The sequence below is a fragment of the Chelonoidis abingdonii genome, chromosome 4 (assembly GCF_003597395.2).
Source record: "Chelonoidis abingdonii isolate Lonesome George chromosome 4, CheloAbing_2.0, whole genome shotgun sequence".
NCBI lineage: Eukaryota > Metazoa > Chordata > Testudines > Testudinidae > Chelonoidis > Chelonoidis abingdonii.
In genome coordinates this window covers 105,855,101-105,882,805 of record NC_133772.1, presented here as the reverse complement: position 1 = coordinate 105,882,805, position 27,705 = coordinate 105,855,101, and the positions used below count along the sequence as shown (strand labels likewise).

At 41.1% G+C, this 27,705-nt stretch overlaps 1 protein-coding gene across 1 annotated transcript in view; it reads left to right on the top strand.

Moving 5' to 3' along the window:
- The first annotated feature begins 571 nt into the window (after positions 1 to 571).
- The window catches only part of SNX6 (sorting nexin 6), a 52,887-nt gene continuing 25,753 nt past the window's right edge, over positions 572 to 27,705 (top strand). Inside the window, exons 1-9 of the mRNA XM_032791630.2 lie at positions 572 to 661; positions 749 to 796; positions 8,177 to 8,281; positions 8,931 to 9,041; positions 14,347 to 14,468; positions 17,077 to 17,200; positions 18,660 to 18,755; positions 22,451 to 22,556; positions 27,477 to 27,552. Of these exons, the coding sequence (XP_032647521.1) occupies positions 656 to 661; positions 749 to 796; positions 8,177 to 8,281; positions 8,931 to 9,041; positions 14,347 to 14,468; positions 17,077 to 17,200; positions 18,660 to 18,755; positions 22,451 to 22,556; positions 27,477 to 27,552 (794 nt within the window). The 5' untranslated portion in view covers positions 572 to 655. The remainder of the gene's footprint in view (positions 662 to 748; positions 797 to 8,176; positions 8,282 to 8,930; positions 9,042 to 14,346; positions 14,469 to 17,076; positions 17,201 to 18,659; positions 18,756 to 22,450; positions 22,557 to 27,476; positions 27,553 to 27,705) is intronic.

Below are 27,705 nucleotides of genomic sequence, written 5' to 3'. Positions count from 1 at the left end.
AAAGTTTATTTTATCTCTACATTTGGCACTGGTGCTGAAATACTCTGTTCAATTCTGGTGCCCAGTATTCAAGAAGGATGTTGCTAAACTGGAGAGGGATCAAAGATAAGCCGAAGTAAAGGATTAGAAAACCGGCTTTATGGGGACAGTCTCAAGGATCTTAATCTATTCAGTTTAACAAAGAGAAGGCTAATGGTGACTTGCTTATAGTCAACAGGAGGAACAAATATTTAATAATAAGCTTGTCAGTCCAGCAGAGAAAGGTAGACTATGATTCAAAGTTACCCAAATCCAGACTGGAACTCAGGTGTACATTTTCACAGGGACGGTAAGCAGCATTGTGCAGGAGTGCCGCCTGTCTGGCTACGGAGGCCTTAACCTCGCCTCAGCGCTCCCTAGACCCTGCCCAACCCCCGCCGCGTGTGTGCCAGCCACGCCCCAGAGCCGTACCCCAGCGGCTCTCTCGGCGACCCTCCTGCTCTTCACAGGAGCGGCGGGTCTGTACCCCTCTGTAGCGTGACAGGGGGGCCGCACTAGCCCAGCAGCAGCCCCCGCCTCCCGCGTTAGCTCCGCCCGGCCCCTCCCCTCGGCTCCAGGCTGCCTGGCGGGCTGGGCCTGCGCTTGCGGAGGGAGGGAGTGAGCGCTGGGAGCAGCCATGATGGTGGGTGTCTGGGCGCCGCTGGGAGTGGGGCGGGAGGGGTGTGTGGTCGGGTCACTAACCTGTACGCTTTGTCTCCCCCCGGAGCAGGAAGGCTCGGACGACGGCCCAGATTTCCTCTCCGAAGAGGACAGAGGAGTAAGTGCACCTGTCCCGGGGGCTCCCGGGCCGCTGGCACCTGGGACCGGGCCCTGCCGGCGCCTGGCGCCCGGGGGGAGGGCGGTGGCTGTGTCCTGAGGGTCCCTGGGCCGGGGGGCGGTTCTGTTTTGCAGGATCCGGGCTCCTGTGGCTGGATTGTGGGGTCTGATCTGCGAGTTCCTGAGCCCGTCACACTGGGGTATGGGGTGGGGATATGGTGGCGGCGGCATTTTTCACTTGGGCTGCTGTGTGCATTTTACCTTAATCTTAGTTCTAGTGGTACAACCTGGTCATAACTCCTCTCCTCCATAACAGTCCGGGTGTCTAAATGCCATTACGGACACCGATTTGTTTTGATGGTTTTTAAATGCAGTTATGGTTTGGGATTGTTCTCTTACTAGGATAGAAACAACACAGTTTAACAAGTATACTTTAGCCTGTTGTTTATTCCTCTCTTCCCTCTGTTCAAGTATTATTGTTTTTTTTTTAAATAGCCTTTTTTAAAAAGTAGCTTAATCCAGGTTCATTTGTATTGTAGGGAGATTCATATTTTGCATCTATAATAGTTCTCAGATCTTTTCTTCTCTCTTACATGTGCTTCTTAAATCTTCTGTTCCGTTGAGCAGGAGTGATAGATTTGATGGAGAGCACTGAATTCCATCTTTAATTATAGGCCAGGGCCTAGGTAATAAATTAACACTATCTTCCCTTTTCAGTCTACAGCATACCTCCCACTGATAGCAATGGGAGGTTTGTGTTACAGTATGTGTGTAACTAGGGCTTTTAGTAACCAAATTTTTGTTGTTTAATTATTTACTGTTAGTTTGGTGCCTCGTTGTGTTCAGTATCAGCTGGAAAATATTCTAACCATTGGGTTTGCACCTATTTCTGCCCTTTGTTTCTCTTCCTCTTCCCTGTTTAGACCTTCTCTATACTAGAAAAATGTACTAGTTTAACTATATTGATTGAAAAATGCAATGTAGATGCACTGAAACCTGTGTAACCATTGTTCATATTGTTTTGGCTTAAAGTCAGTCTCTTAGGAAGAATTGATCTTGACCAGCTAGATTGAGGGGGAAAAGTCATGCTTGGTTTGGGGTTAGCTAGAATGTGATAGCTAATCTAGACAACCCCATAAAAATTAGGAACTTCTTAAAATGAAAGCTGAGATTCTGAAATTGCCATGTAGACCACAAAGATACATCATGCACATCCATATATTTGACACATCTGGCATAAAGTTAAGTACAGTGGCTGGATTTTTAAAGGGCAACAGGTAATTTTGACCAATAACAGTGTGTAGGCATACATGTTAAGATTGAATTGGTTTTGGTCATGAAGCATAAAATGCAATTAAGATTTCAGGAAGGACTGTTACTCTTGTGGACTTGCACTGTTTGGCAAGTGCATTGTAGAGCCTTTGTTAGTGTTCCTACTGAAAAATGCAGAGTAAATAAGAGAGGGAGAGTGGGGAGAATGATCAGTGAGCACTTATAATGCCAGACACTGCAGAAGCAAGAGAGAGTGAATGTGTGTAGTATTTCTAGAACAGAGAAGGGCAGTCTATCTAGAAGCATTAGACAATGGCCATAGTTGCAGGTCTTTGTATATATATACCAATAGACAGATCTTGTTTGGAAAATCCTGTATTTTCCCTTCCACTACTGCTACAAGCTCCTGTAGTAATCAAACATTCATAGAATCATAGAATATCAGGGTTGGGAGGGACCTCAGGAGGTCATCTAGTTCAACCCCCTGCTCAAAGGAGGACCATTCTCCAACTATTTTTTTTGCCCCAGACCCCAAAATGGCCCCCTCAAGGATTGAACTCACAACCCTGGGTTTAGCAGGCCAAGTAATGAGTTCATAAGTACTGTCCCATTTAATACCTTTATAAATGTGTTAGTCAAGGGTCTTGACTAAGCAGCTCTCCAAGTATACCTTTTAAAGTGGCCAGTAGGAGCCTCTTTTCTTTCTCTCCCTTTCCCTCTGGTGCTAACTAATTATTACAGAACAACATAATCACCATCCCTTCCCTTAACTTTTCAGCTGATGTTACTTTCAGATCCTGTTTTTCATTGCCCATTTATTCTGAATCTAAATCCCCAGCATTAACTACCAGGCCTCTTTGCAGGTTCTCAGTAGTTGATCATAATATAAACATAAATGAAAGGAGCACAGGCAAGCTATTCCAAAGGGCTTGTTGTCATATACAGCAGCAATGGGAGGGCTTCTCGCATTGATATAGTTAATCTACCTCCATGAGAGGCGATAGCTATGTTGATGGGAGAAGCTCTCCTATTGACATAACGCTGTCTACTTGGTGGGTTAGATTGGTATAACTACATTGCTCAGGGGTGTGGATTTTTCATACTCCTGAGTGACATAGTTGTAGCGATATAAGTCTGTAGTGTAGACCTGGTCTCAGATTCAGCTATTTGAGTCTTAAAAACCATAGCAGCCCTTTTTCTGTGGCAATAGTAAAAACAAGTGCTCTTTTGTAAGTTGGTATTTCCCTGGGCCATTTTTCTTTTTGATCAGCTTCCTGTGTTTGCACAGGTCATCACACACTCTGTAATGAAGGACTATACACCAGCCTTTGATGAGATTAATTCACTTCCTCACTGTTTATCTCCAACCCCTTCTCTCTTTAGAGTTCAGACACTGTCATGTCAACAGTGCTCTTACATTTTTAACAATGGATGTATAGATGCTACTGTAAATGATATGACATAACGAGACCTGGCATTCCGCAAGTAGTTTGACTCAACTGTGCCAGCTTCCTCACAGTAGTGTTTGAAACCTACTTTGCCCTTGAGAGAAAGCCCAAGATGTTACTTCACTTTTGACCCAACCTCTTCTGAGATCAGGTTCCTTCTCTCTGAGATACCCCAAGAGCAGTTACTCTTATTTTCAGCCTCCACAATGTATTCCAGTTATTTCAAATAAAAGCTGGGGGGTTTTGTGCTCAAAGTAGAGAAAATAGCTTTTATTTTGTGATTCTGTAACTGATTTTAGTTGCTTTACAAGAAGTTCTACTAGGTGGCCATGAAGTATGAATTGATGTATAGAAACACTATGTACAGGTTGGCGTAATTGCATGCCCACCCTAAAATCAGGCTGCCAGTGCTTTTCACAACCTGTTGGTTTAGATTTTCAGCATCTCTGTGAATGTCTGCAGTGTATCTCAGGTTTTTCTTTCTCCTTCCCCTCTCTATCAATAAGCCATTTGTGGGTAGTAATTTTTTCTTTCCAGTAGTGATGTATGGAGTAGGGCAATTTCTTCACTATTGTGGCATGACAGCATTGTTTTTGAGTTAATACCCAAAAATACAAAGAATTTATTCTTGTCGCACAGTGGCTCACAAAGTTCCTTCAGCTTTCTGATTGTCTTTGATACCATTTATAGAATGCTTCATTACCTTTGCAAATGAAAGTGGTCCTGTTGCCAGGCAAGCAACGTAGCATAATTTAACATATTGTTAAACTCTCCAAGGTTTATAGAGGAAGTACATTTGTATCTGTTGGGCAAGCCGTCCATCACAACAGTGTTTTCTTACTGTTTGCAATTGTCGTATTTTCTTTTGTCCTTAAAATAGTGGCTTGTGTTGAGAAAGTTACATTTGACATTAATGTAGTGGAAAAAATGTAAAAGTAAAATTGCTTTGGTATTGCAAGCATTGTATAAAGCACTGTTGTACTGAACCTTAGAATTCTACACTGCACCCTTTTTAGTTTTGTGTGACTCTTTGGAAAGATGGTGAAAGAAAACAAAGCAAGTTAGTACAGATTGGCAGGGACACTGGCTTTTTTTCTACTTTTGCCATTGGATGGGGTGTCGATGGTCTGCTTGGATCGTCTGGGCATGTTTTGCCTAATCAATTCCCTGCCATTACAGAGGTCTCAAAGATTGGTGGCACCTCACGGCGACTTAGACGGTCTAGTGAAGACCTGCTAAATTGACGGCAGAGCGCTCTCCGGTCGACCCCGGTACTCCAGCTCTCTGAGAAGAGTAAGGGAAGTCGACCGGAGAGCGTCTCCCATCGACACAGCGCAGTGGAGACACCGGGGTAAGACAACCTAAGCTATGTCGACTCCAGCTACGTTATTCACATAGCTGAAGTAGCATAATTTAGATTGATTTACCCGTGTAGAGAAGACAAGCCCTTCATCTCTCTTGTTCTCTGCCTATAGCACACAACAGTTTAGTCTCCTGAGAACTAAATTTAGTTCAACTGAAGTCACTGAATTCAAAATATGAGTATCTAGGTGAAATTTAATGGCCTGTGATATGCAGGAGGTCAGATTAAAATAGATAATCTGATGGTCCCTTCTGGCATTAAACTATACAAAACAGATTTTTCTTCATTCTGTCATCATGAAAGTCAGTTTACAGAAGTATTATTTGAATAATCCAAATTTGTCTTTTACCCACTGTACTACAAATTATCTATTAATAGCAGTAAGGAGACTACCATAGAAAATTATACACTTGTTTTTACATGCTACAGAGTTGATAGTGACACAACATGAGATAGTATTTTCATAACCATTTTGAAATTTGGACTTTGCCACTTGACTTGCAGTCTTTATATATAGTTTTTTTTATGAAAAAGCTGCTCTGTGGTTATAGTATGAAAGAATGTTTTGCTATAAAACCTGACACTTCAGCATAAAGTACAAAAACAACTAGCCAGTTGTCTCATAGCCAAAAATGAATATCACAAATATAAAACTGCAAATAACTAAAAATTAGCGATGGTGTAATTAGATAGTGATGCATGAGAAGGTTTCAAAGTAACCTTCATACTTTTAAAATATGTGGGTGCCTGTTTGTTCCTTTCCATAATTAAGGAACTGAAACCTTGAATGAGAACTCTGATCCAGACTCAGTGTGAATTTACAACAGTAATAAATACTATTTAATCATGTCTCCTGTGCTTTGCAAAATTGCATAAGGTGAGACTTACTTCTAAATAGATATTAGCGTCCCTTATGTATAAATCTTTTTAATTTTGATAAGTTTCATGAGACCTATATCTCTAAAGGAAAAGGATACTAATGCCCCAGTCCTCTAGTTTCTCCTGCATATTCAAGCCATGTCCTGCACGTGAAGGGACTAGAGGAGAGATTTTGTGTCAAATTACTTTATTCTATGAATGATCTACAGAGTGAATTAAGGACATAACTCTAGATTATCCAGTCCCATTGAAAAGGTATAGAATGCTCATCTCAGAGTTCCCTTCATTTTCTCTTCAGTGGGACTGAGTTTCCAACCTCACACTGATGGAAAGGAATATAACCTGCCCCCTCATGATCTCCGAGTCCAGACTGCTAAAAGTCCTGGGTCGCAGCAGGGTACTCAGGGCAGGCTGCCTGCCTGCCGTGACCCCATGCCACTCCCGGAAGTAGCCAGCTGCTGCTGCTGACACATCACTGCACACCTCTGGAAGGGCTGCCCATGGTATGCACCTCCTGGCCAGAGCCTGCACCTCGCGTCCCATCCTGCACCCCAACCCCTGTCCCAGGTCACAACCCCCTCGTGCACCCAAACTCCCTCCCAGAACTTGCACCCCCTCCTGCACCCCAATCCCCTACACCAGCCCAGAGCCCCCTCCTGCACCAAACTCCCTCCTAGAGCCCATACCCTTCACCCTCTCCTGCACCCAACACTCTGCACCAGCCCAGAGCTCCCTCCTGCATCCAAACTGCCTCTCAGACCCGCCCCCCCATTAATAGCATAGACATGTGTGACCTGTGATGACTTAGCAAAATTCATGGAGTGGCCCCTCCCTGCAAAAATTATTGCCCACCCCGATTTAGATCCTGCTTCTCCTTTGATCTCATTCTTACCTCTTTATTCTGTCACTACCAGATGAGGAACAGCAGTGACTCCCTGAATTTTTTTTTTTCCCCCAGAGTTCTGCAGTTGTGGGTGGGGGAGTATATAATCTAGAGGCAAGGCAGCAGCCATTGTTCACCCCTGTTTTGTCTTCAGAGCCCACAGTCTTCTTTTTTTGGCACCTACTGAGAGACTTAGTTGGTGGAGGGAGTGCTGTTAGCCACAGAACTCAAGTTGAAGTCCCCCATCTAGTTCTTCTGGCTTTAGTTTTTCCCTAGACTGAGTGAAGCACCTGATCCACAGTTTCTGCCATGACTGTGAATTTTGTCTTTGTGGGTCCAGACTTAACTGTTGAAAAATTTGGCCTAAATTGAACCTTTAGATCCACTTTCTCTTAATAGATTGTGAGAATCTTCAGGCTGACTTATTGAAACCTCAAATTAGAGCCACTCTACATATGACCTACAGTAGAAATAAATACAATTTTGAGTTTATGCCCATTTTGCTTCTGTATAAAGGTCTGAAAGTGTATGGTTTCAAAATTCTCATCTTGTTTTACCTTACAAGTACACTTCTACCCCAATATAACGCTGTCCTCGGGAGCCAAAACATCTTACCGTGTTATAGGAGAAACTATGTTATATCGAACTTGCTTTGATCCACTGGAGTGCGCAGCTCTGCCCCGCCGGAGCACTGCTTTACCACGTTATATCCGAATTCGTGTTATATTGGGTTGCGTTATATCAGGGTAGAGGTGTATCAGTAATGTAAAGTCTGGCCTTTCCTGGCAAGTTGGAGGTAATTTTTCTTAGCTTTCTCAGCCCATAACTAAAGGCCTGGGGTGTTTAGTTAAAAATAGATGTCAGAAACAAAAGGAGTTTTAATGCAGTCTGAATAAAAATATCCTGTCAGTTAATGAGATAGTATTTGTAATAATCCTATCTAACATATCTCTGGGCATCCATTTTCTCTAAGGTAGACAAGATGAGAGTTTCTAATAATAAAAAAAAAAAGTTTTGAAAAAACTTTTAAAAAATAAATAATTCCTTTGAATACCATAAAGAAACAAAAGGCGTAAACTGTTCCCCTCTCCCTCCCAAGGGCACCTTTAAAGTTATCCATTCATATTACATGCTCTTTAGAGTTGTGTGTTTGTAAATAATAAAATAATGTAAAAATTAGGAAAAAAATCCATCTGTTTAGAATTGAGAATCTTTAAAATTTACAGTGTATTTTGCTTTTCTGAATGGTGAGCAAGTTAACAAACAATATACAAGAAATGCAAATACTAATAATAGGGCACAAACAAAGAAGCATAGTGAATGAAATGGCCATGCATGGTTGTGCACCGCAAGAAATGTGGTTTGGGATTTGTTTTCTCACTGGCTATATTTTTTATGTTTTGTAGTTTTGTTCTTCTCATCTGTTGTGTTGTTATAAGGGTGCCCACTAGTGCAGTATCATCTCATGCTAAATGAGAAATGAAGTGCTATTTTCGTTTAGTTTTTATTAAATCTAAACTGATGTTCTTTGTTTAGCTTAGAGCAATAAATGTAGATCTCCAGACTGATGCTGCCCTGCAAGTGGATATTTCAGATGCTCTTAGCGAGAGGGACAAAGTGAAATTCACTGTTCATACCAAGGTAAACCCAGCCTTGTGTCTGGATGATGTTTAAGTATAATAAATCAACTAAAAAATGAGAAAGTAACAGTTTGTCATCAAAATACACTGTCAGCCTCAAGTAATCAACAAAGAAAATTCAAGTTGTATACACAAAAAATGTTGATTTAAAAGGTAAAACCATAACTTACTTACGAGAACTTACTTGAGATTCTCTATAGATTACTGTATTCTGCCCTGTGATTCCCACACTTTGTTAAATTATTGGCAGACTTGCTGTTGGAGCCTTTCTATACATTCTTGTATTCTTCAGCGTGTTGGACATTGTTTTCGCCATTATTCACTACAGACTTGAACAATGTCCTTCAGGATAGTAGTATGTTCTGCCTCAGGTTTACATTTTAATTTTCTATGTAATTTATAGCTTGATTTGATTGCTTGTTGGTACTGTCTTTTCATGATGTTAGTACTATAAAATAGATAACTTTTATTTTACAAAACATTTAGAAGTTAAATTGTTACTCAGGATGCAGCTCACTTTTAGTAGAGTTTAAGGTTGTTTTACTGTTCTTCTAGTTGTAGACTACTTTTCAGCATTGAGATTATAGGACGTTATATAGTAGTGTAAACATCTGAATACTTAAATCTGAAAAAAGCCCCCTTCTTTGCAGAGTTCTTTACCAAATTTTAAACAAAATGAATTTTCTGTTGTTCGGCAACACGAGGAGTTTATCTGGCTTCATGATTCCTTTGTTGAAAATGAAGACTATGCAGGCTACATCGTAAGTATTCTAAACCTTTCATTTTATTTGTCTTGTTCTTTTATGAAAAGGACTTGATTATCACATGTACTGAGCACTACACCATTTAAAGCTAATAGGCTCTATAGGTGCTCTTCCTCTCTCAAAATCAGGCCCTGAAGTTTTACTACATTGCGATAGGCAGCTTCACAAAGTCAGATGTTGAAACAAATTCTTAGGTGAGCCAGTGTAATCTTCGTTATAACGTGTTTTATTGCATTGTGCCTGTCTCTTCTTTGCTCCAAGAATTTTGAGTGGCGTAATATTACATCTGTATCATTTAGTCTAAAACGTATTAAAACATACATGTGAACTGTGAAACTTGGCATTCCTGTTTTCAGGAATTAATTTTTAACTTACTGTTTGTTGACTTGAGTTTTTTGTTTCCTTTGTAGCCGGAATGGCAAGAGTTCAGTATTAAGCTGTAAAGTCGTCAGTGCTCTTGGAATTTTCTTCCATTACTAATTGGAGAAGGAGGAGTAGAATCAATTTTCACTTTGGATTAATTCAAAGAAAATATGGTTTAAAGTAGGACAAAGCAAACATAATACATAATTTAGAGGACTTCCCCATTTGGACTTATTTCAGGCCTTTGGGGAATGGAGGTCTCCGAAGTATTTAGTTATATGATGAAAGAAGTAATTGTAAATGCAGCTAGCATTAACATCAATACATTGATTTAAAATGGAAATATTTGACATTTATCTTTTTGACATTAATGTCAAAATAATATCTTTTACACGTTTAATTGAAGGTTTTTAAAAAGAGCATTCAAAACTAAAATATTGAGGGTGTTTTAGGGAAAAAAAATCTTTTAGTACTTTTATGCACATTGTCCATCCAGATGCACCGTTTTAGTTGATCACAAATCTGATCATATTTAATTTTTAACCCTGAAAAGGAAGAGGTGAGAGGTACTTGAGAAGAACAAACCTGTTATCTTAGGCTGTCTATACTTAAAATGATAGTTGCACACCAGCAGTGTTTTAGTGTAGACACTCACCACAGCGACAAGAGGGGTTCTCCTGTCTCTGTAATTAATCCGTCTCTCTGATGGCTGGCTACGTTGATGGAAGAATTAGTGCTGTCTACACTCAGTTAGGTTAGCCTTGCTACATCTATTAAGGGTGTGGATTTTTCATGCCCCTGAGAGACTTAGCTATGCAGATGTAAATTTTCAGTATAGACCAGCCCTTTGTCAGCTGGTTTTTGGTTTATTAATGCTTTGAGATTAATTTTTCTGAGTGTGTAGTAAGGGCTTAAAGTGAAATGAGAAGTTGTTCTTAAACAGTTTATATTAACATGCAGCAGAGAATCCTGTGGCACCTTATAGACTAACAGACGTTTTGGAGCGTGAGCTTTCGTGGGTAAATACCCACTTCGTCAGACGCAGGTAGTGGAAATTTCCAGGGGTAGGTATATTAACATGTTTAGACTTCAGCATAATTTTGATTCCTGGTGTACAGTCTAGTTGAAAAATTCACATCCCTGAGAAATGTAGTTAAACTGACCTAAGCCCTAGTATCTACACCTTTGGGTGGATGGAAGAATTCTCACGGGGGGGGGAATTTACTACAGCGGCAGAAAAACTCCTTCTGCCTCTGTGGAAAGTGTCAGTGCCACAGCAGGGTAGCTGCAGCTATGTTGCTATAGTGCTTGTAGTGTAGACATAGCCTTAGTAATTCAGGAACAGTTTAGATGAATTGTTTTAACTTATAGTGCACCATACTATAAAATAACTGAAAGGTTAAGTGACCCAAAATTTTACCTACTGTATCTTTATTTACTGTATATGAAGTTCGTCTCTCCTTTTCCAACAAATGTATTTTTTAATGGATTGCGGTGAATCATGGGGACATGCTCGCCGTCCTGTGATGCAGTTCTTTTCATTTCATGGGCTTCCTACTTCGTTTTGTGCCATTTTTCAACAGCCTTTGTAAACTCTGTCCTTGCTGTCTCTGCCTGACAGCATGGATCCTGAGCTGCTGACCATTCTGGTGATGAGCATTATGAACGCGATGTGGCTGATACTGCAGTATTTCATGGGCTGTGAAACAGAGTGAATTAGTGGTATCTGTCCTGCTGTCTGCCATGGAAACAAATAACTCAAGATTTCTGCTGGCATTCATGGAACAGCTTGCCACAGTGGACTGTTGGTACTGGGCTCAGGAAACAAGCACTGAGTGATGGGATCACATCATGATGCATGCGTGGAACAATGAGCGGTGGCCTCTGAACTTTTGGATGTGCAAAGCCGCCTTCCTTGAACTGTGTGTGGAGCTCACCCTAACACTGTGGTGCAAGGACACCAGAATGAGAGCTGCCCTTACTGTGGAAAAGTGAGTGGTGATTGCTGTGTTGAAGCTGGCAACTCTAGACTGCTACCAATCAGTCACAAATCAGTTTGAAGTTGGAAAATCCACTGTGGGGGTTTTGGTGATGCAAGTGTGCAGGGCCATTCATTACCTCCTGCTATGAAGGACCGTGACTCTTGGTAATGTGCAGGAAATAATAAATGGCTTTGAGGTAATGGGATTCCCATTACCTGCTGCGTTGGTGATAGATGGAAACCCTATCCCAAATTTGGCCTGCGACCATTTTGTGATGGAGTTGATCAGCTGAAAAAGATACTACTCTGTGGTCCTGCAGGCGCTGGTGGATCACCCTGACTGTTTCACTGTCATAAATGTGGGGTGGTCAGGGAATGTGAATGATGCATGAATCTTTCGGAACACTGGACTGTATAGAAAGCTGCGCGCTGGGACTTTCTTTCCAGATCAGAAGATTCTAATGGGGGATATGGAAATGCCCATAGTGATCCTTGGAGACCTGCCTACCTCTTGCTCCCTTGGTTCATGAAGCCTTACACTGGGAACCTAAACAGGAAGGAGCACTTTAACAACAGGCTGAGTAGGTGCTAAATGATCATTGAATATGCCTTTTGTTGGTTAAAAGGGTTCTGGCACTGTTTTGTTGGCCAGTTATACTTCAATGAGGAAAATATTCTGATGGTCATTGTGGCCTGCTGTACTCTACATAATACTTGTGAAGTGAGGGCTGGGGGGGAGGGGGAATTTCCCCAGGGTGGACCACTGAGGCCAGGCGGCTGGCTGCTGATTTTGAGCAGCCAGATACAAAGGCAATTAGAGAGGTGCAGCGGGAGGCTATTTGAATCAGGGAGGCTTTGAAGGAGCATTTTGACAATGATTTCCAGTAATGCATCTTTATGAGATGCATTTGGCCAGGCAATGTTTACTTGCTGCCTGTAGTGCTTGCTTCCTGATGATTAATTGCAAGGAGCAAATATTGCTACTTATAGCCACTGTGTTTGAGCTATGTATGTAAATCACAAATAAAGACTCATTTTATTTCAAAGACTCAACTTTAATAATGAGATAAAACAAACTTTTGATCAAATAGGAGACATGAAAATGAGGAACAGTCTCACGGTAGAGCTCTCACAGCTGGGCGTAACTCCAGCTTTCGTTGGAAAATCAGTCCATACATGTGGAGTGCATGGAATACTGTGAGGGACCTGGAACGTGTGAGGAATGCGGTGGGGAAGTTTCGGGAGGGTATGGACTGGAGTTCTGTAGTGGCTGGAGGGAGAATTGGGCATGGATGTGCTCAGACTGCAGGTTAATGAGGGACTTCAACATCTCTGTCCGGCCCTTCAGGAGCTTTATCATCTGCTCCTGCCCCTATATCCTTTCTTGGCTATCCAGCCTGAGTCTTTCATTGATAGCCAAACCAGAGCATGGATGGAGTCAATGTGCTGCATCTGTTGACTCCAGCACTTTGTGAAACATATCCTCCTGACTCCTCCTGGGATGCTGCCTTATCTGATGGAGGCACTCTGCTGGTTTGGAGTAGTGGGTCCTCAAGGGCACTTCTGCAGAAGCCAAAGAAACAATGAACAGACAGAGTATTATGAATGTGCTTCCAGCCATGTATCACAAAATTTACACACACCTCTTACTCACTGTCCCTTGGCTAACCCAGACGTCAGCACAGTCCCGATTATGGGGGTGGGGTGGGCAAGGGAGAATGGGCAAGAAGGGACAAAGGGTGGTTTGTGAAGTGGGTTACTATAAGTGTCTAGGGAGCCTATTCTGAATATTGGTACCCTTTTCCAGAGGCTAGCGTAATCGAACCTTATATCTCACTCCTAGGGGTGCATCTTTTGCATGTGTGTGGCTTCAAACCAGCTCTGTTTGCCGCTCACCTGTGTGCTGCTCTGTTCCTTACAGAAACAATTGCTGGGTTGCATGGCAAAATTTCATATAGCAGGGAGAGAAACAGGGCAGATCTCCCAAGGAACCTTCGGCAGAGGAATGCAGAATAGCTACAGGAAAGCTTTCTAGAGATTTCTATGAAGGATTCCCAGGACATTCCTGTGTACATTAACAAACTTTTCTGCTGTGACCCCACAACATAGCTGGGACTCTGTTGTTAATTTCTCTCTCATCCATCCTTTACCATATAAAAAAGTACATGAGAGCTCAATCTCCTCTCACCATGCAGTATCAAAGCAAAATGAGCACTTACTGGAGCTCCCCTCTCCTGGCATGCAGGATGCAGAGCTGAAGTGCTAGGACTGGCTAGATCTCTCTGGAGTGGTAGAGCGGTCCTGATTTGCTGTACCACTGGACGACCCTGCGGTGTGCACCACATCGTCCTCATCCACCACTTCCTCATTGGGGTCAAGTCTGCTGGCTGTTGCCTCCAGTCTCTCCAAAGTATCCATGGGGCTCTTGGTGATGTAGCTGGGGTCACCACCAAAGAGGCATGCAGCTCCTTATAGAGCTATGGTTGGTCTCTTTTGCCTTTTGGTACACCTGCCTCATCTCCATTTTAGCATGACACTGCTGTGTGTCCCTTTCATACCCCTTTTCCTACTAATTCCTGGGCCTTTAAACAGGGGAGTGGCACCTGTGTACCTTCAGGGCAGCAGAATTCAAACCGCTGGCCAGAGCGGTCATGATAGACTTTGTGGGACACCTGGAGGCCAATTAAGGTGACATAACCCACTGAGGTGTCTATACTGATGCTGCATTGCTCTAACTGTATTGCAGAAAGCACTATGCTACTCATCGTGGTGACTTTATTATGTCGGCATAGAGGAGTTACATCAGCGGGAGGAGCCGCTGTTTTGTTGACAAAAGCTGATTTTTGTCAGTAAAACTGTGTAGTATAGACAAGGCGTTACTACTGTGCCCTTATTTGAAGGGCTTTAGCTTTGACTGAGAAGGTGAGGAATTCAAAAGTACTTTGACTCATTTCACAGATTCCACCAGCACCCCCGAGGCCTGACTTTGATGCTTCAAGGGAAAAACTACAGAAACTTGGAGAAGGAGAAGGATCAATGACTAAGGAAGAGTTCACCAAGATGAAACAAGAATTGGAAGCGTATGTATATTTTATTCAGTGCTGTGTGTGTGTGTGTGTGTTTCAATTGCCTTTTAGTGCTCTCTGCTATTCCATACTTTTAATCATTTCACAACAGTGATCTCTTCCGGAAGATGCAGGTTTGAGCATCCACAGTTACCACGTAATCAGTGTTATCATAATGACCATGATCAGGGCCATCAGGAAAATTGTAGAAATTATTGCTCAGAATTGTAAGAATTGTATAAAGGAGTAATATAAATACACACTGAAAATGGAAAACAAAGTTAGCTTTTTTTTGTTTTTACAAAAAATCCTTCAAGAATAAACTGTAAAGGTGAGGAATTAGATTTCAACTAACCTTTTCCTTTACAGATCACTTATGAAGGCAGCTTCAGTCAGACTGATAACCTGCTTTTCTGTTTTTACTGTGTACTTGTATAAATCTTTTGTTTCACCATGAATATGGACTGAGCTGCTTTCTTTGCATGTGCTGTAGTAATAACTAAAAATGCAAATTTTACTTTCTACCTTTAGATACTATTAGTGACAGACATAGGAGAGGCAGAAGAGCTCTCACATCTGTGTGAAGTAATAGGAGCTTGTACAGCCACAGTAGTTAGTTGTTAATGTGCAATTATCAAGCTTCTGTTCTGTAGAACTGGAAATTTGGTAACTGCCTGACATGTTTTCTTTTTATTGGGAATACATAATTTTACAGTAGGAGAGTTTCTTGGAAATAGTGACTTCCCTGGTTATGCAGTTGATAGTGACTGGAGGATTTGTTTTAAGGTTTAGTACTCTGTGTTGACTCATATAGGAAAATCTTTTTCCTTACTCCATCCCCTTTCTTTTATCTCATCCATGGACCTCTTTGCTCTTTCTCCTCCCTCCCTGATTTCAGTTTTCATGTGTATATTTACACTGCTACTAGATTACTTCTCTCCAAAGCACTGAACTGGCAAGAAAATAATTAGCACTTCTCAGCATCCAGCTGCTGTGAGCTAGTGTATTAAAAGTACTGTATTAGACTGGTGTGCAAGAGATGGTTTGACAGCAGAGGAAATATACACTTATACTTCATACACCAGAAAACTGGAAATTAGCAGAGCACAATAAATATTGAAGAATCTGTGATTTTCCAGCGGCCCTGATCATGATTCTTTTGTGGTCTGGTTAGGGGCTGGATAACACAGAAACCTTGGGGTTTCTTCTACTGCCACCTCCATCCTCTGCATCCTTCTTTTTTGTCTTCACTGAATGACTACTGCTCTCACAGAGATCAAACACCTCCCAACACTGATCCTGCTGGTATGTAAATCTTATGATCCCTCCTTGCACGTAGTGGAAGCAAGTGTGTCAATTAATCCATTTCATTGTTAACTTGAGTGGGAATAAAAGAAGCCCCGTTCCTCTTATCTCTGTACAATTAATGCAGTTTACTAAACATGTCAGTTAATTGAATTTACAAAATAAAATAAACTGTAGTAAACTAGTATTGATAAGAATAGATGCTCCTCCTCCTGATTAATCTGTTGTTTGCACCATAAACTAAGCTCCAATTATTGCCTTAAAATCTAGTTTGGTTGAACTGGGCAACTGACTTATCATGATACAGTACTTGGCTTTTGATATATGGTAAAACCTCAGAGTTACAAACTGATTGGTCAACACACACTTCATTAGAAACCAGAAGTATGCAATCAGGCAGCAGCAGAGACAAAACAAAAAGCAAATACAGTACAGTACTGTGTTAAACCTCAATTACTTTAAAAAAAAAAAAAAAAAAAAAAATGGTGGAGGGAATAAAAAAAAAGAAAACTGTTTCTGTGCTTGTTTTGTTTAAGATGGTTAAAAGCAGCATTTTTCTTCTGTATAGTCAAGTTTCAAAGCTGTATTAGTCAATATGCAGTTGTAAACTTTTGAAAGAACTACTATAACGTTTTGTTCAGAATTACAAACATTTCTGAGTTATAACCTCCATTCCTGAGGGGTTCATATTTCTGAGGTTCTACTGTACTAAATTTTATGACAGTTCTAAAAGTGAAAATAAGCAAAAGATCCATGTATATAGCACCCAACATGTTGTAGGCACTTTAGACATGGAATGAGATTCCTTATCCAAAGAGCTTGCAAGCTAAATGGACAAAATACAGACACTTGAGTTGAGGGGAGCAAACAGGCAAGATGGTGATAGAGGAAGGAATATTCAGAATAGACTACGAGATTGCTTGTGTGGTACAGTTTTGCATCTTGTTAGTTCTTGATAGTTTATGGGAAGGCTAAATGGCCTTATACTTCCAGTCGAACTAACACACAGATGGAATTTGTATCCTCATTTAAAGGGCCTGTAATATTTGTTGTATTTATCTCTATATGTCTGCTTATGTAATATGATAAAGGATTACATTTTTCTCCATCTATTAACATTACCTTCTTAGTGCACACATTAAATACCACATAATATACTAACATCAAAAGTTAGGGTAAAATATTTTAGCACTCCTTAGTTTCTTCTGTGTATGAGGATGTTTCTAATTTCTGCAGTCGGCTTAATCAAAAATTAATTGTTTCAGGTGGAATTTTAATTCTGTATTCTGTAGTCACTGTACTTGTTTTTTGTTTCCAGTGAGTATCTGGCAATATTCAAGAAGACAGTTGCAATGCATGAAGTGTTCTTGTGTCGTGTGGCAGCTCATCCTATCTTGAGAAAAGATTTAAATTTCCATGTCTTCTTGGAATATAATCAGGATGTGAGTATTGAGAACTGATTCAATAGCAAAAGTAATCAAGATGTACTTTCATATGATTGAAAATGGGTAGAACACTTGCTCTCGTGAAATAATTTACAGTGATTCCTTAACCAAACCTATTTGGATTTAGAATTTAAGAAATTAAATTAGCTGGCCCTCTCAAAGTTAATTTTTCTGCCATCTGGGAAATTGGCATTCAGTACCTAATTTATACTGTTTGAACTGTAGCCTGGTCATAAAAAAATATTTATAGGAGATTAGCAACACTTTTTAATCAGTCACTATTTGCTATAGCTCAAGAAGATATTTTCTCAACCATTCTCTTGATTGATATCAGGTGTTTTGAAAGAGAGAGCATGATGAAACAAACTGCCATTATCACTGTTTTGTAAAACTTGAATGTGATTAGTTCTCATCAAGACAGGATTCCAACAGTAACTCTTTGATTAAAAATTATGATGGGTAAAGGTTCTGTTATACTGAGGAATAATCTGTAGCTTAACATGGTTATTAAATATTATGCCAAGATGACAAAAAGCTTGGAGAAGCAGAATAGTTTTGTGATAGCTAAACTAGTTAAATATATGGAGAAGTAACCAATACAAGCGGTCTTCATGCTGCATTGGAGTTGGAATCCTAATATTGGGCTAGTGAGATAGATATTGTTATGTATTGTAACTTGCCCAAAAACCTATTTCTGAGATGATGGTGTATATTGTCTAATTAGTGGTGCCTCAGTTACTTTTTAAAGTAACTAATTGTAACTATATATCTTGCGCTATCTTCAAAGTTGAAAATTGACAATAAAACTAAAACCAAACCTCAGGTAATTGATTTTTTTGTTAACTTGAAACATGACTTTTGGTTCTTTGATATATAGAAGGTCAACTCAATACTTGCTGCAGAAGAAGCAAAGCTGGTCCAGGAATTCTGGCCACATAGATCTGGAAAGTTAGGTGGACAGAAAGGATGTGGGGAGATGATGTGGGAGGGATGATTTTAGTGGAAGCAAGGAGGAGCTGGATTCCTGAAGATGAAGTAATTTGCAATTGTAAGCAGCAAATGAAGAGCAGAACCTAGTGGCATTAGCTAACTTGTCAGTAGCTTCCTTTTATTGTGTATAAAAATGAGGACATTTGAGAATGAATGTAGCTGAAATGATAGAGATGCATTCAGTATTCTTCTCAAATACTATGGAGATGCATGTTTTCCCGAAACTCACATTAGATATTAAAGGAAGTCTGGTCAATAACTAGTAGGATGCAAAACGTTGTATTAGTAATACTTGGTGCATTGTCCACATATGTATACAATGTACTGCTAGGCAAACAGAAATCAACCTGATACAAGACTTTCAGTTCCTAGTATAATTTCTAGCTCCTCTAAGTGCAAAAATGAATTCATTGCTTTTATTATCTTCAGAGAACATGCTAACTTGAGATGTAAACTTATCTTTCAGTTGAGTGTTCGAGGGAAAAACAAGAAAGAGAAACTTGAAGACTTCTTTAAAAACATGGTTAAATCAGCAGATGGTGTCATTGTTTCAGGAATAAAGGTGATTCATCTTCAGCAATGTTAATAAAATGTTTAATAATTTTTTGAAACTGTATTTCTTTGAACTGAAATCAAATATGATTATAAAAGGAGACAAATACCAAATGCATGCCAAGTAGATTTCAGGGCTTCGCAAATTTATTATACACTTGCTAGAGGTAGATACAAAAAGAAGTGAAGGTGTAGGGACTTGGGGCCACACCAGCAAAGCCCAGGTGTAGCAACTTGATGAGATGCCTAGCCCCTTGCAGCACTAGCTACTGAGAAGCGTGCTATCTTGGGACCCTCTCTGGAGGTTCCATCATTCATATTATTCTCTTCTGGATAGTAGGAATTGTAATCTTAGGATTTGTCCCCACTATGGGGAGATTGACGCTGCTGCAATCGATGCAGCAGGTGTCGATTTAGTGGGTCTAGTGAAGACCTGCTAAATCAATGGTGGCACGCTCTCCAGTCGACCCCAGTATGCCAGCTCTCAGAGAAGAATAAGGTAAGTCGACTGGAGATCGTCTTCTGTCAATGCAGTGCAGTGAAGACCCTGGGGTAAGTTGACCTAAGCTATGTTAACTACAGCTACATAGCTTGGGTCGGCTTACTCTGGAATTGAAGACAAGCCCTTAAAGGTGCATGTCTACCTGCTGGAAAGAGGCTTTGGATCTCCTCCCACCCCTACCCCAATCACCTTCCAGAACTATCTGGCTGCTTCACAGGGAGGGTATTCACTGTTTTATCCCTTCTCCAGCCTTTTTTTTTTTTTTTTTGCAGGGGTGTGGGGGGGGGGTGGAATGAGTAGGGGCCATTTCCCTCTCCCAATGTTACTCTGATATCTGCTTTTGTTAAGAACAATAAGATACCCTATGGGATCAGACAATGGTCCATCTAGCCCAATATCCTGTGTTCTACAGTGCTATTAAGTATGTATTATACTGGTGGATATGTTCCAAGGGAGTAAACGGGACAGGACGGTTGTCAAGTGATCATCCCCTGTTGTCCTTTCCCCATCTGGCAGTCAGAGGCTTAGGGCAGCCCAAGCATGATGGTCCCTGACATCTCGGCTAAAGCATTGATGGGACCTATCCTTCATATGTTGCTTTTTTAGCTTCCAAATGCATTGTGAAACAAATATGATTCTGTATTGTTTACCACGTGCCCAGTGAAATTAGAACAATCTGGACAATTTCACTAATATTCAGATTCTAAAAGCAGCAGAGAATCCTGTGGCACCTTATAGACTAACAGACGTTTTTGGAGCGTGAGCTTTCGTGTGGTAATTACCGACTTTGTCAGACCGCAGGTAGTGGAATTTCCCAGGGGCATGTATATATAAGCTAGCAAGCAAGCTAGAGATAACGAGGTTAGTTCAGTCAGGGAGGGTGAGGCCCTGTTCTAGCAGTAGAGGTGTGAAAACCAAGGGAGGAGAAACTGGTTCTGTAATTGGAATTCTTAGGCATTGCAGTTGTCTGTAGACTCAGGAAGACCATATTGAGTCTTTCATTCAGTTAATGATTGGAAAGTTATCTTTGGAACTGTATTGATTAGAAATGTACTTGTATAATGAAACTTTTTAAATTCTGGAGAAACTGTTAACTTCATCCCCTCTGCGCTCTAGTGAAAGCTTCCCACTAGCAAGGGAATTTTTCAAGCCCTATGTAATTTTCCTAATTGTATGCCTTTGAATTCTTAAGACACATCAGATGTGGTTACTGCTACCATGTGCTAGTTCTGGTGCAAAAGAGAGTCTAAAAGGCAATATATATATATAAAAAAACCCTTGTTCAAGGAGAAAAGATAATTTAAATGTAATGTTTCAGACTCTTGCCTGGTGTAAATCTGCATCCACTGTAATGCTATTTAGACATCTTAGAGTCTCCCAATCATCATCATCATAGTTTTCAAAACAGTATAGAGAGAACTCCCGTATTCATTCATATTGTATATCACAAGAATGCTATTGCATGATGTATTTCCTGTGTATTGGTTAATAATGAAGGTGTGCTAAGGCTTTTTGTTCAGGTCTCCAAGTAGTATTTATGAAAGGGGCTTGATTAGCAATACTGTAACCCAGTCTTCTGTCCACAGAGCAGATATTAAATAGGCAGTAGCTGTTGAAACCTATATGCTTCAGCATGATCTGAATGGTCTGGATGACAGCATAATTCAGTGTCCTTGCCCACTCAGTTCATAACATCTCTGCAGAGACTACTAACAGAAGTGTCTAATTGTGACAGTTGTGTTAATCTTTTTAGGTAGATACCTGTCTACTAGGCATTAGACAGAAACAGAGAATCATAGAAATGTAGCACTGGATGGAACTTTGATAGGTCATCTAGCCCAGTACTCTATACTGAGGCAGGACTAAGTATTATCTAGACCAGTGGTTCTCAGCCTTTCCAGACTACCCTTTCAGGAGTCTGATTTGTCTTGCATACTGCAAATTTCACCTCACTTAAAAACTACTTGCTTACAAAATCGGACCTAAAAATACCGAAGTGTCACAGCACACTATTACTGAAAAATTGCTTAGGTTCTCACTTTTACCATATAATTATAAAATCAATGGAATATAAATATTATACTTGCATTTCAGTGATAAAGTATATAAAACAGTATAAACAAGTTGTATGAAATTTTAGTTTGTACTGACTTTGCTAGTGCTTTTTATGTAGCCTGTTGTAAAACTAGGCAAATATCTAGATCAGTTGATGTATCCCCTGGAAGACTTCTGTATACCCCCAAGGGTACACTGGTTGAGAACCAGTGATCTGGGCCATCATTGATGGGTCTTTTTCTAACCTATTCTTAAAAACCTCAAATCATGGAGATTCTACAACCTCCCTAGGCAACTTGTTTCAGTGCTTAACTACTCTTACTGTTAGGAAGTTTTTTCTACTGTCTAATCTAAATCTCTTTAGCTGCAATTTAAGCCCATTACTTCTTGTCCTGTCTTCAGTGGTTAAGGAGAACAATTTATCACCCTTCTCTTTATAACAGCCTTTTCATACTTGAAGACTGTTATCATGTGTCCCTCCTCAGTCTTCTCTTCTCCAGACAAAACAAACTCAGTTTTTAATCTTTCCTTGTAGGTAATGTTTTCTAGATTTTTAATCATTTGTGTTGCTCTCTCTGGACTTTGTCTAATTTGTTCACATCTTTCCCAAAGTGTGGTGCCCAGAACTGGATGCAGTATTGCAGCTCAGACTAGATATCTAACTATTTTACTAGCCAGATGAATGGTAATGAACCTTCTCCTTCTCCTTCACTGCTGGTTTGAGTCATAATAGAACTGGTGACTTAAGAGGTGGAAGGTACTTATTACAACTGCCCTAGTAAATTACAAATGCATTATAAAACACCACATCTAAAAATCAGTTTTTCTTTCATCTGTCTGCTAACTATGTGTTCAGGATTCTAGGTAGGTATAATACCTATTATCATAAAGCCAGGATTCTAGGTAGGTGCAACACCTATTATCATAAAGTCTAAAACATTGCAGGCAAACCACAAATCTTGCGGGACTTGGCAGGTAAGTGAAGTGGAAACTGACATTCATATAGAGTGTTTTACAAAATAAGTACAGAGTTCACTTATAGGTATTTAAAGTATTTAATTGTACACAGTCATGATTGTATACTAAATTTTATGTGTCATTATTATAGACAGCTGAATCTGTGTTCTAAATGCTGTTTTGTCTTTTAGGATGTAGATGACTTTTTTGAACATGAAAGAACATTCCTTGTAGAATACCATAACCGAGTCAAAGATGCTTCTGGCAAATCTGATAAAATGACAAGATCACACAAAAGTGAGTTTCTGTTCTCTGGGGTGGGGGGAAGCCCCATTAGTTGTAGCACACACTAGAAAACTTTCTAATTCTTTGTGATTGGCAATGACCTTCCATTGATAAGGAAGGAAGAGTAAAATTCTCAGGGAGTACAAATGTCTTTATGCAAGGAGAAGTAAACATAAGAGTGGCCTTACTGGGTCAGACCAAAGGTCCATCTGGGGCAGTATCCTCTCTTCCGACAGTGGCCAATCCCAGGTGCCCCAGAGGGAATGAACAGAACAGGTATTCATCAAGTGATCCATTCCATTGCCCATTTCCATCTTCTGGCAAACAGAAGCTAGGGACACCATCCTTGCCCATCCTGGCTAACGGCCATTGGCGGACCAAAGACTAATCAGATCTTGGAATAACATATCTCTGGGTGTAACTAATGCTTGGGTGGGCGCCATGGTCAAGAGGCAAGGAGCAGAGCTGGCCTGGAGTGCAACGTCATGGAAGGGAACTTGGGGCAATTGGGGGGGGAGGCAGTGAGGGCTGGGGTGATAGGGAGTAGGGCAGGGAAGCCATGGGGGCCAGGGCAATGAATGGCGGATTGGGGGAGGCAGCAGGGGCCTGTGGCACTAAAACACAAGTCTGCCAAGAGTGCCATTTTCCCCATGGCTAATGCTGTACTAGACCAGTTGGAATTAGAATAATTTGCTTTTACACTGGGGACAGTTTGATTCTTCAGACCATCTCTTTTGGGGATAACTGAAACATGTATTTAAAATTCATAAAATTTAACTAAAGGTTAAAGTGCAGAGGTGGGTGGTACAGATACATTCATGAATAAATTGTGTCACAAACCTGTTCTAGTGGGGAGATCTTTAGATCTGCCTTCAGTTACCTGGGTTCAATTTATGCCACACAAAAAATTAAATTTCTTTACTCAACCTCAAACTCATCTATGCCTCTTCAACCAAAAGAGGCTGTCATAATATGTCAGGGAAGTGGAGAGGTTTGGGAAATTTTGGCATGCCAAAATTTGGGGACTATTGGCGACCTTAAGTTCAGGAAAGAAAGAAATGTCTCCTTCCTCAATTGCCCAGCTTCAGTCTTGGAAGGTGCCATTGGTATTAATCAGCTCGGAAACTTCTAGTAAGCAGTGTCTGTTGGGGCCATGTGTGTGCACCCACCTTCTTCCACTCAGTGAATTCCAAGGGCATACAAGCAGGCATAGACCCACCTGTGTCCTTCAGACTGCTAAAAGAGCAGTGGGCTGGCATAGCTCAGTGATCTTGATGCATCCCTCACTGGGTTGGTTTGTCCTTATCTTCTCTAGGGATTTTTGTTTGTGAAAAATTAAATTGGATTTTTTTAGAGTAGCTCTTTTCCCCCCAGTGTTCGCATATTTTTTTCAAGTGTCATCTGGGCTCAGCTCTTTTGCATTGCCATACCATCCTTTTTCAGTACAGTTCTCTTTTATCTTTGTTTTTCTTTCCCTTTTGTTAGGGTCTGCTGACACAATGGCACCATGGTGAGGTGACTAGAAAGGCAGGCCTTTCAAGTCTTGCGCTTCATAAAACACTTTGATGGTGGTCACTGAGGTTTATGTGCAGTGTCTGGTAACTGGGAGATGGTCACAATTTGAATAGATGTTGGATCTATCTTGCTTTCTCCTGTGAAACTTGAAAAGATTAGGAGGGTCATCTTTAAACTGCTATTGGAAGAGACTCTTAAGGCACAAGCTGTGGAGTCTGGCAGAATCTGCATTAAAAGGGCACTTTAATGTCAAAGACCCTTTGCAAGAAGTGACTGTTTACAGACCTGGCAAAAGTGGGTGAAGTCCCTGTTTTTGCGCAAGTTAAAGATGTGAAGACTGGTGACAGCCGCATCTCTGCAGTAGCTCAAAGTAGCACTTTTTCAGGGAAGAACTGGGGAAGGGACATCTATGTTTGCTGTAACTGTGATTGGCTTATAAGAGCCCAGTCTCCATAGGGAGTGTCTTCTGCCCTAGGGAAAGTGCACAGTGTTCTTGGAGATTCACATAAACAAAGTCCTCTTTAATCCTAGCACAAAGATAGGGATTGGATTTCTGAGCTTTCACAGCTATGAAAGCTTTCTTGCTAGAGGAGAATTCCATATGCCTCCCTTGGTAATAGTAATTGACATCTGTGGAGTATGTTGAGTGCTTACCTCAGCACACTGTTCGAGACTTGCAACCCAAGATGGTGCTGTTAGTTCCAGCCTGAGTTTTATGCAATTTCAGTTCTCCATTACCCTAAAAGTGAGAACTGAACTGCAAATCTTGCACCCCAGTTTACCAGAACTTTTGTCTCAGAATCAGGGCAAGATTCTTCACCCAGATTCTGATTCTCTTCTTAGGCTGGCAGCTAGACGACTGGATTTCTGGGAACACTAGACTGAGTATTTTGTCAAAGTCAAGAGGTTATATTGGAAAACAGGAAGCCATTGACCAGTAAAACCTACTTGATGAAATGGAAGGGATTTTCCTTCTGAGCAAGTCAGAAAAGAGTAGATCCAAAATGGCCTTCCATTACTTCTGGTTTTGGGTCTTCTGCTACATATATGTTAAAAATATGAGCTACCTCCCTTCATCTGTCTGCCATTTCAACTGTCCACCCTCTAATGCATGGACTGTTGATCTTTACTGACCCTGCAGTAATGCAGTTTGCCAAAGACTTACTCCATGTATTCCTTCTTCTTTGTGAACCACCTTTGTTAATGGGATCTGAAACCGGTACTTATGAAGCTAATGGAGACCCTGGTTCAAACTCCTGTCAGACAGTCTTCGTACATTTTCTCTGAAGATTGCATTCTGCATAGCTGCGTTATCAGCCCAGATTGCTAGTGAGAGCCAGGCCCTTATGACTTATGTTCTGTAAGAATGACCCTGTGTCCTCACTACAAATTCCTGTCTAAAGTGGTTTCAGGTTTCCATTTTAACCAGGCCTTTAACTTTCTTGTATTTTTCCCTAAAATTTATTCACGTCTTGCAGAGGTTAGATGCCATACTAGATAACATCAGGAAGACCCTTGGGTATTACCTGACTAGGACCAGGACAGGATCTGTAACTCTCCTGGTTTTTATTTCCAATGTACCACAAAAATGTGAGGGTCTGGTAGCAAGACACTGACCAAACTCAGGAGATCACAGGTTCATTGATCCTAATGGTTGAGAAACACATGGCTCTCAACATTCTGAGGTATTGTATGGCCAGTCCAATCAAACGGAGCCTGGAGACTGATGGTTTCCTTCATAGTTCTTTCTAGGGAAGTAGAGTATGGACCACAGGAATCTTGCAGAGATTTTCAAGCATGGTCTGTGGAGCGCTTACTAATGATCTCCAGAGAGCTGGAGTGTCGCGAGGAGTTGTCGTGTCTCACTTCCAGCTGTTTCATTACACTAAAATATCATTTAGACCAGAGGTTCTCAATCTGTGGTCCACGGACCACCAGTTGTCTGTGATCTCCGTTCAGGTGGTCCACAGATAGTTCCCTCTCAGGTGCACACCTGGGCGGCTGCATATGAGAGAATGAAGGGTCACCCTCCTAATTAGTGGAGCCACACAGGCATGGCTCCACAAATTAGGTACCTGGACCCTGGAGAAGACACACATGTAAGGTGAGGTGATGGCCCTGGGGAGAATAGGGAGTAGGTGGGAGGGGGCAGTGGGGTGAGAAGAGGGGGTGGGGAGAACTTGGGACAAGCAGGGCTGCGGTGGTCAGAGAAAGAGGCAACTTTCCCCAGCTCCAGGGCTGCAGCTGCCAGGTAGAGATGGCCCTCCTCCCCAGCCTCTCCTCTGTGGCTGCTGTGGCAGGAGAGAGACCCCCCTCCTTCGCAGCCCCAGCTCATTGGCTGCAGTGGCGGGGGAGAGAGGGCACATCCATTACATTAGAAAGGTAAGACAACTGATACTAAAATATGAGTTGTGTGCTTTTATTTGTAGAACAAATTTTTATTTTTTTAGTTTTTTTTATATAGTGCTCTTATCCAAATCACTTTACAATAGTTAGCTAATGGTACAAACAACATTTGGAAGGATCATTAAATGGTCCACCGAGACTCTCAGCAATTTTCAAGTGGTCTGCGAAAAAAAAAGTTTTAAGAACCACTGATTTAGACTGATTAAAATAAATAATTTCCTACTATGACTCTGCTATATAAGCTATTATAGTAGTTCCACAGGCTGATATACAATAGTGAGTCAGAGGGAAGTTGGTCCAAAAACAATCTGTTAAAACAAGGTCTATGCTACAAACTTTTTGTATCTTTTTTGTAATCTGTTGTGATGAAGTACCATCAGAACAAGAATATTAACTTCCTTATATTCTTAAGGTAAAGTGAGTCAAGAAATTTTGAGTTTTCTCAAATATCTGAAAGCTGAAAGGCACGCCACTGGTGAGGGCATGTAGGGTAGGTGTAGCTACATGCTGCAGTGAAAAGCAGGCTGTGTCGTGTATTGTGTTTATCACGAAAGTCACAGTGTCTGTGACTTCTGCAGCAGCCCTATGTGGCTGGCCCAGGAGCCACCTGAGCAGCTTGGGTAGCCCCTGGTTCAGTTGCATTGGCTGCTGCTGGGGCAGCAGGAGTTTGGGTGTGGGTGGGCTTGGGGTTGGAGCTGCTGCTTACCTGGAGGGGGCTTCCCTAGCTCCACATGCTGGCTCCACATGCTGGCTCTACTGGCAGCCAGGCACTACCCCTGTGGCTCCCATTGGCTCCAATGCAGAACCTGGGTTTGGGGTGGAGTGGAGGCAATGCATGGAGCTAGGGTGCTGGGGCTGCTGCTTCCCAGAATTTCATCTTGTAATTTCTGCATCAAGTCCATAACTCCTGGTTGAACTAGAGCGTTCCTTTTAGAAAAGCATCCAGTTTTGAAGAAATAACTTGTGCTTCTTGAAATAATATTCATACAAGAGTCCTTTTTTTCTTTCTAGGTGTTGCAGATGACTGTAATAGAATTGGTTCTTCATTATATACATTAGGAACACAGGACTCCACAGATATGTGCAAGTAAGATTTTTATTGTTAAAAGTGATTAAATTATGGGACAGATTGCTACCCAGGGTTGATGTCTATTCCATTATCAAAATGGAATGAGTCCATAAGAGAGAATAACATCCAAAAGAATAGTTTCTTTCTCTTACCTTACCATTCCCCATATGC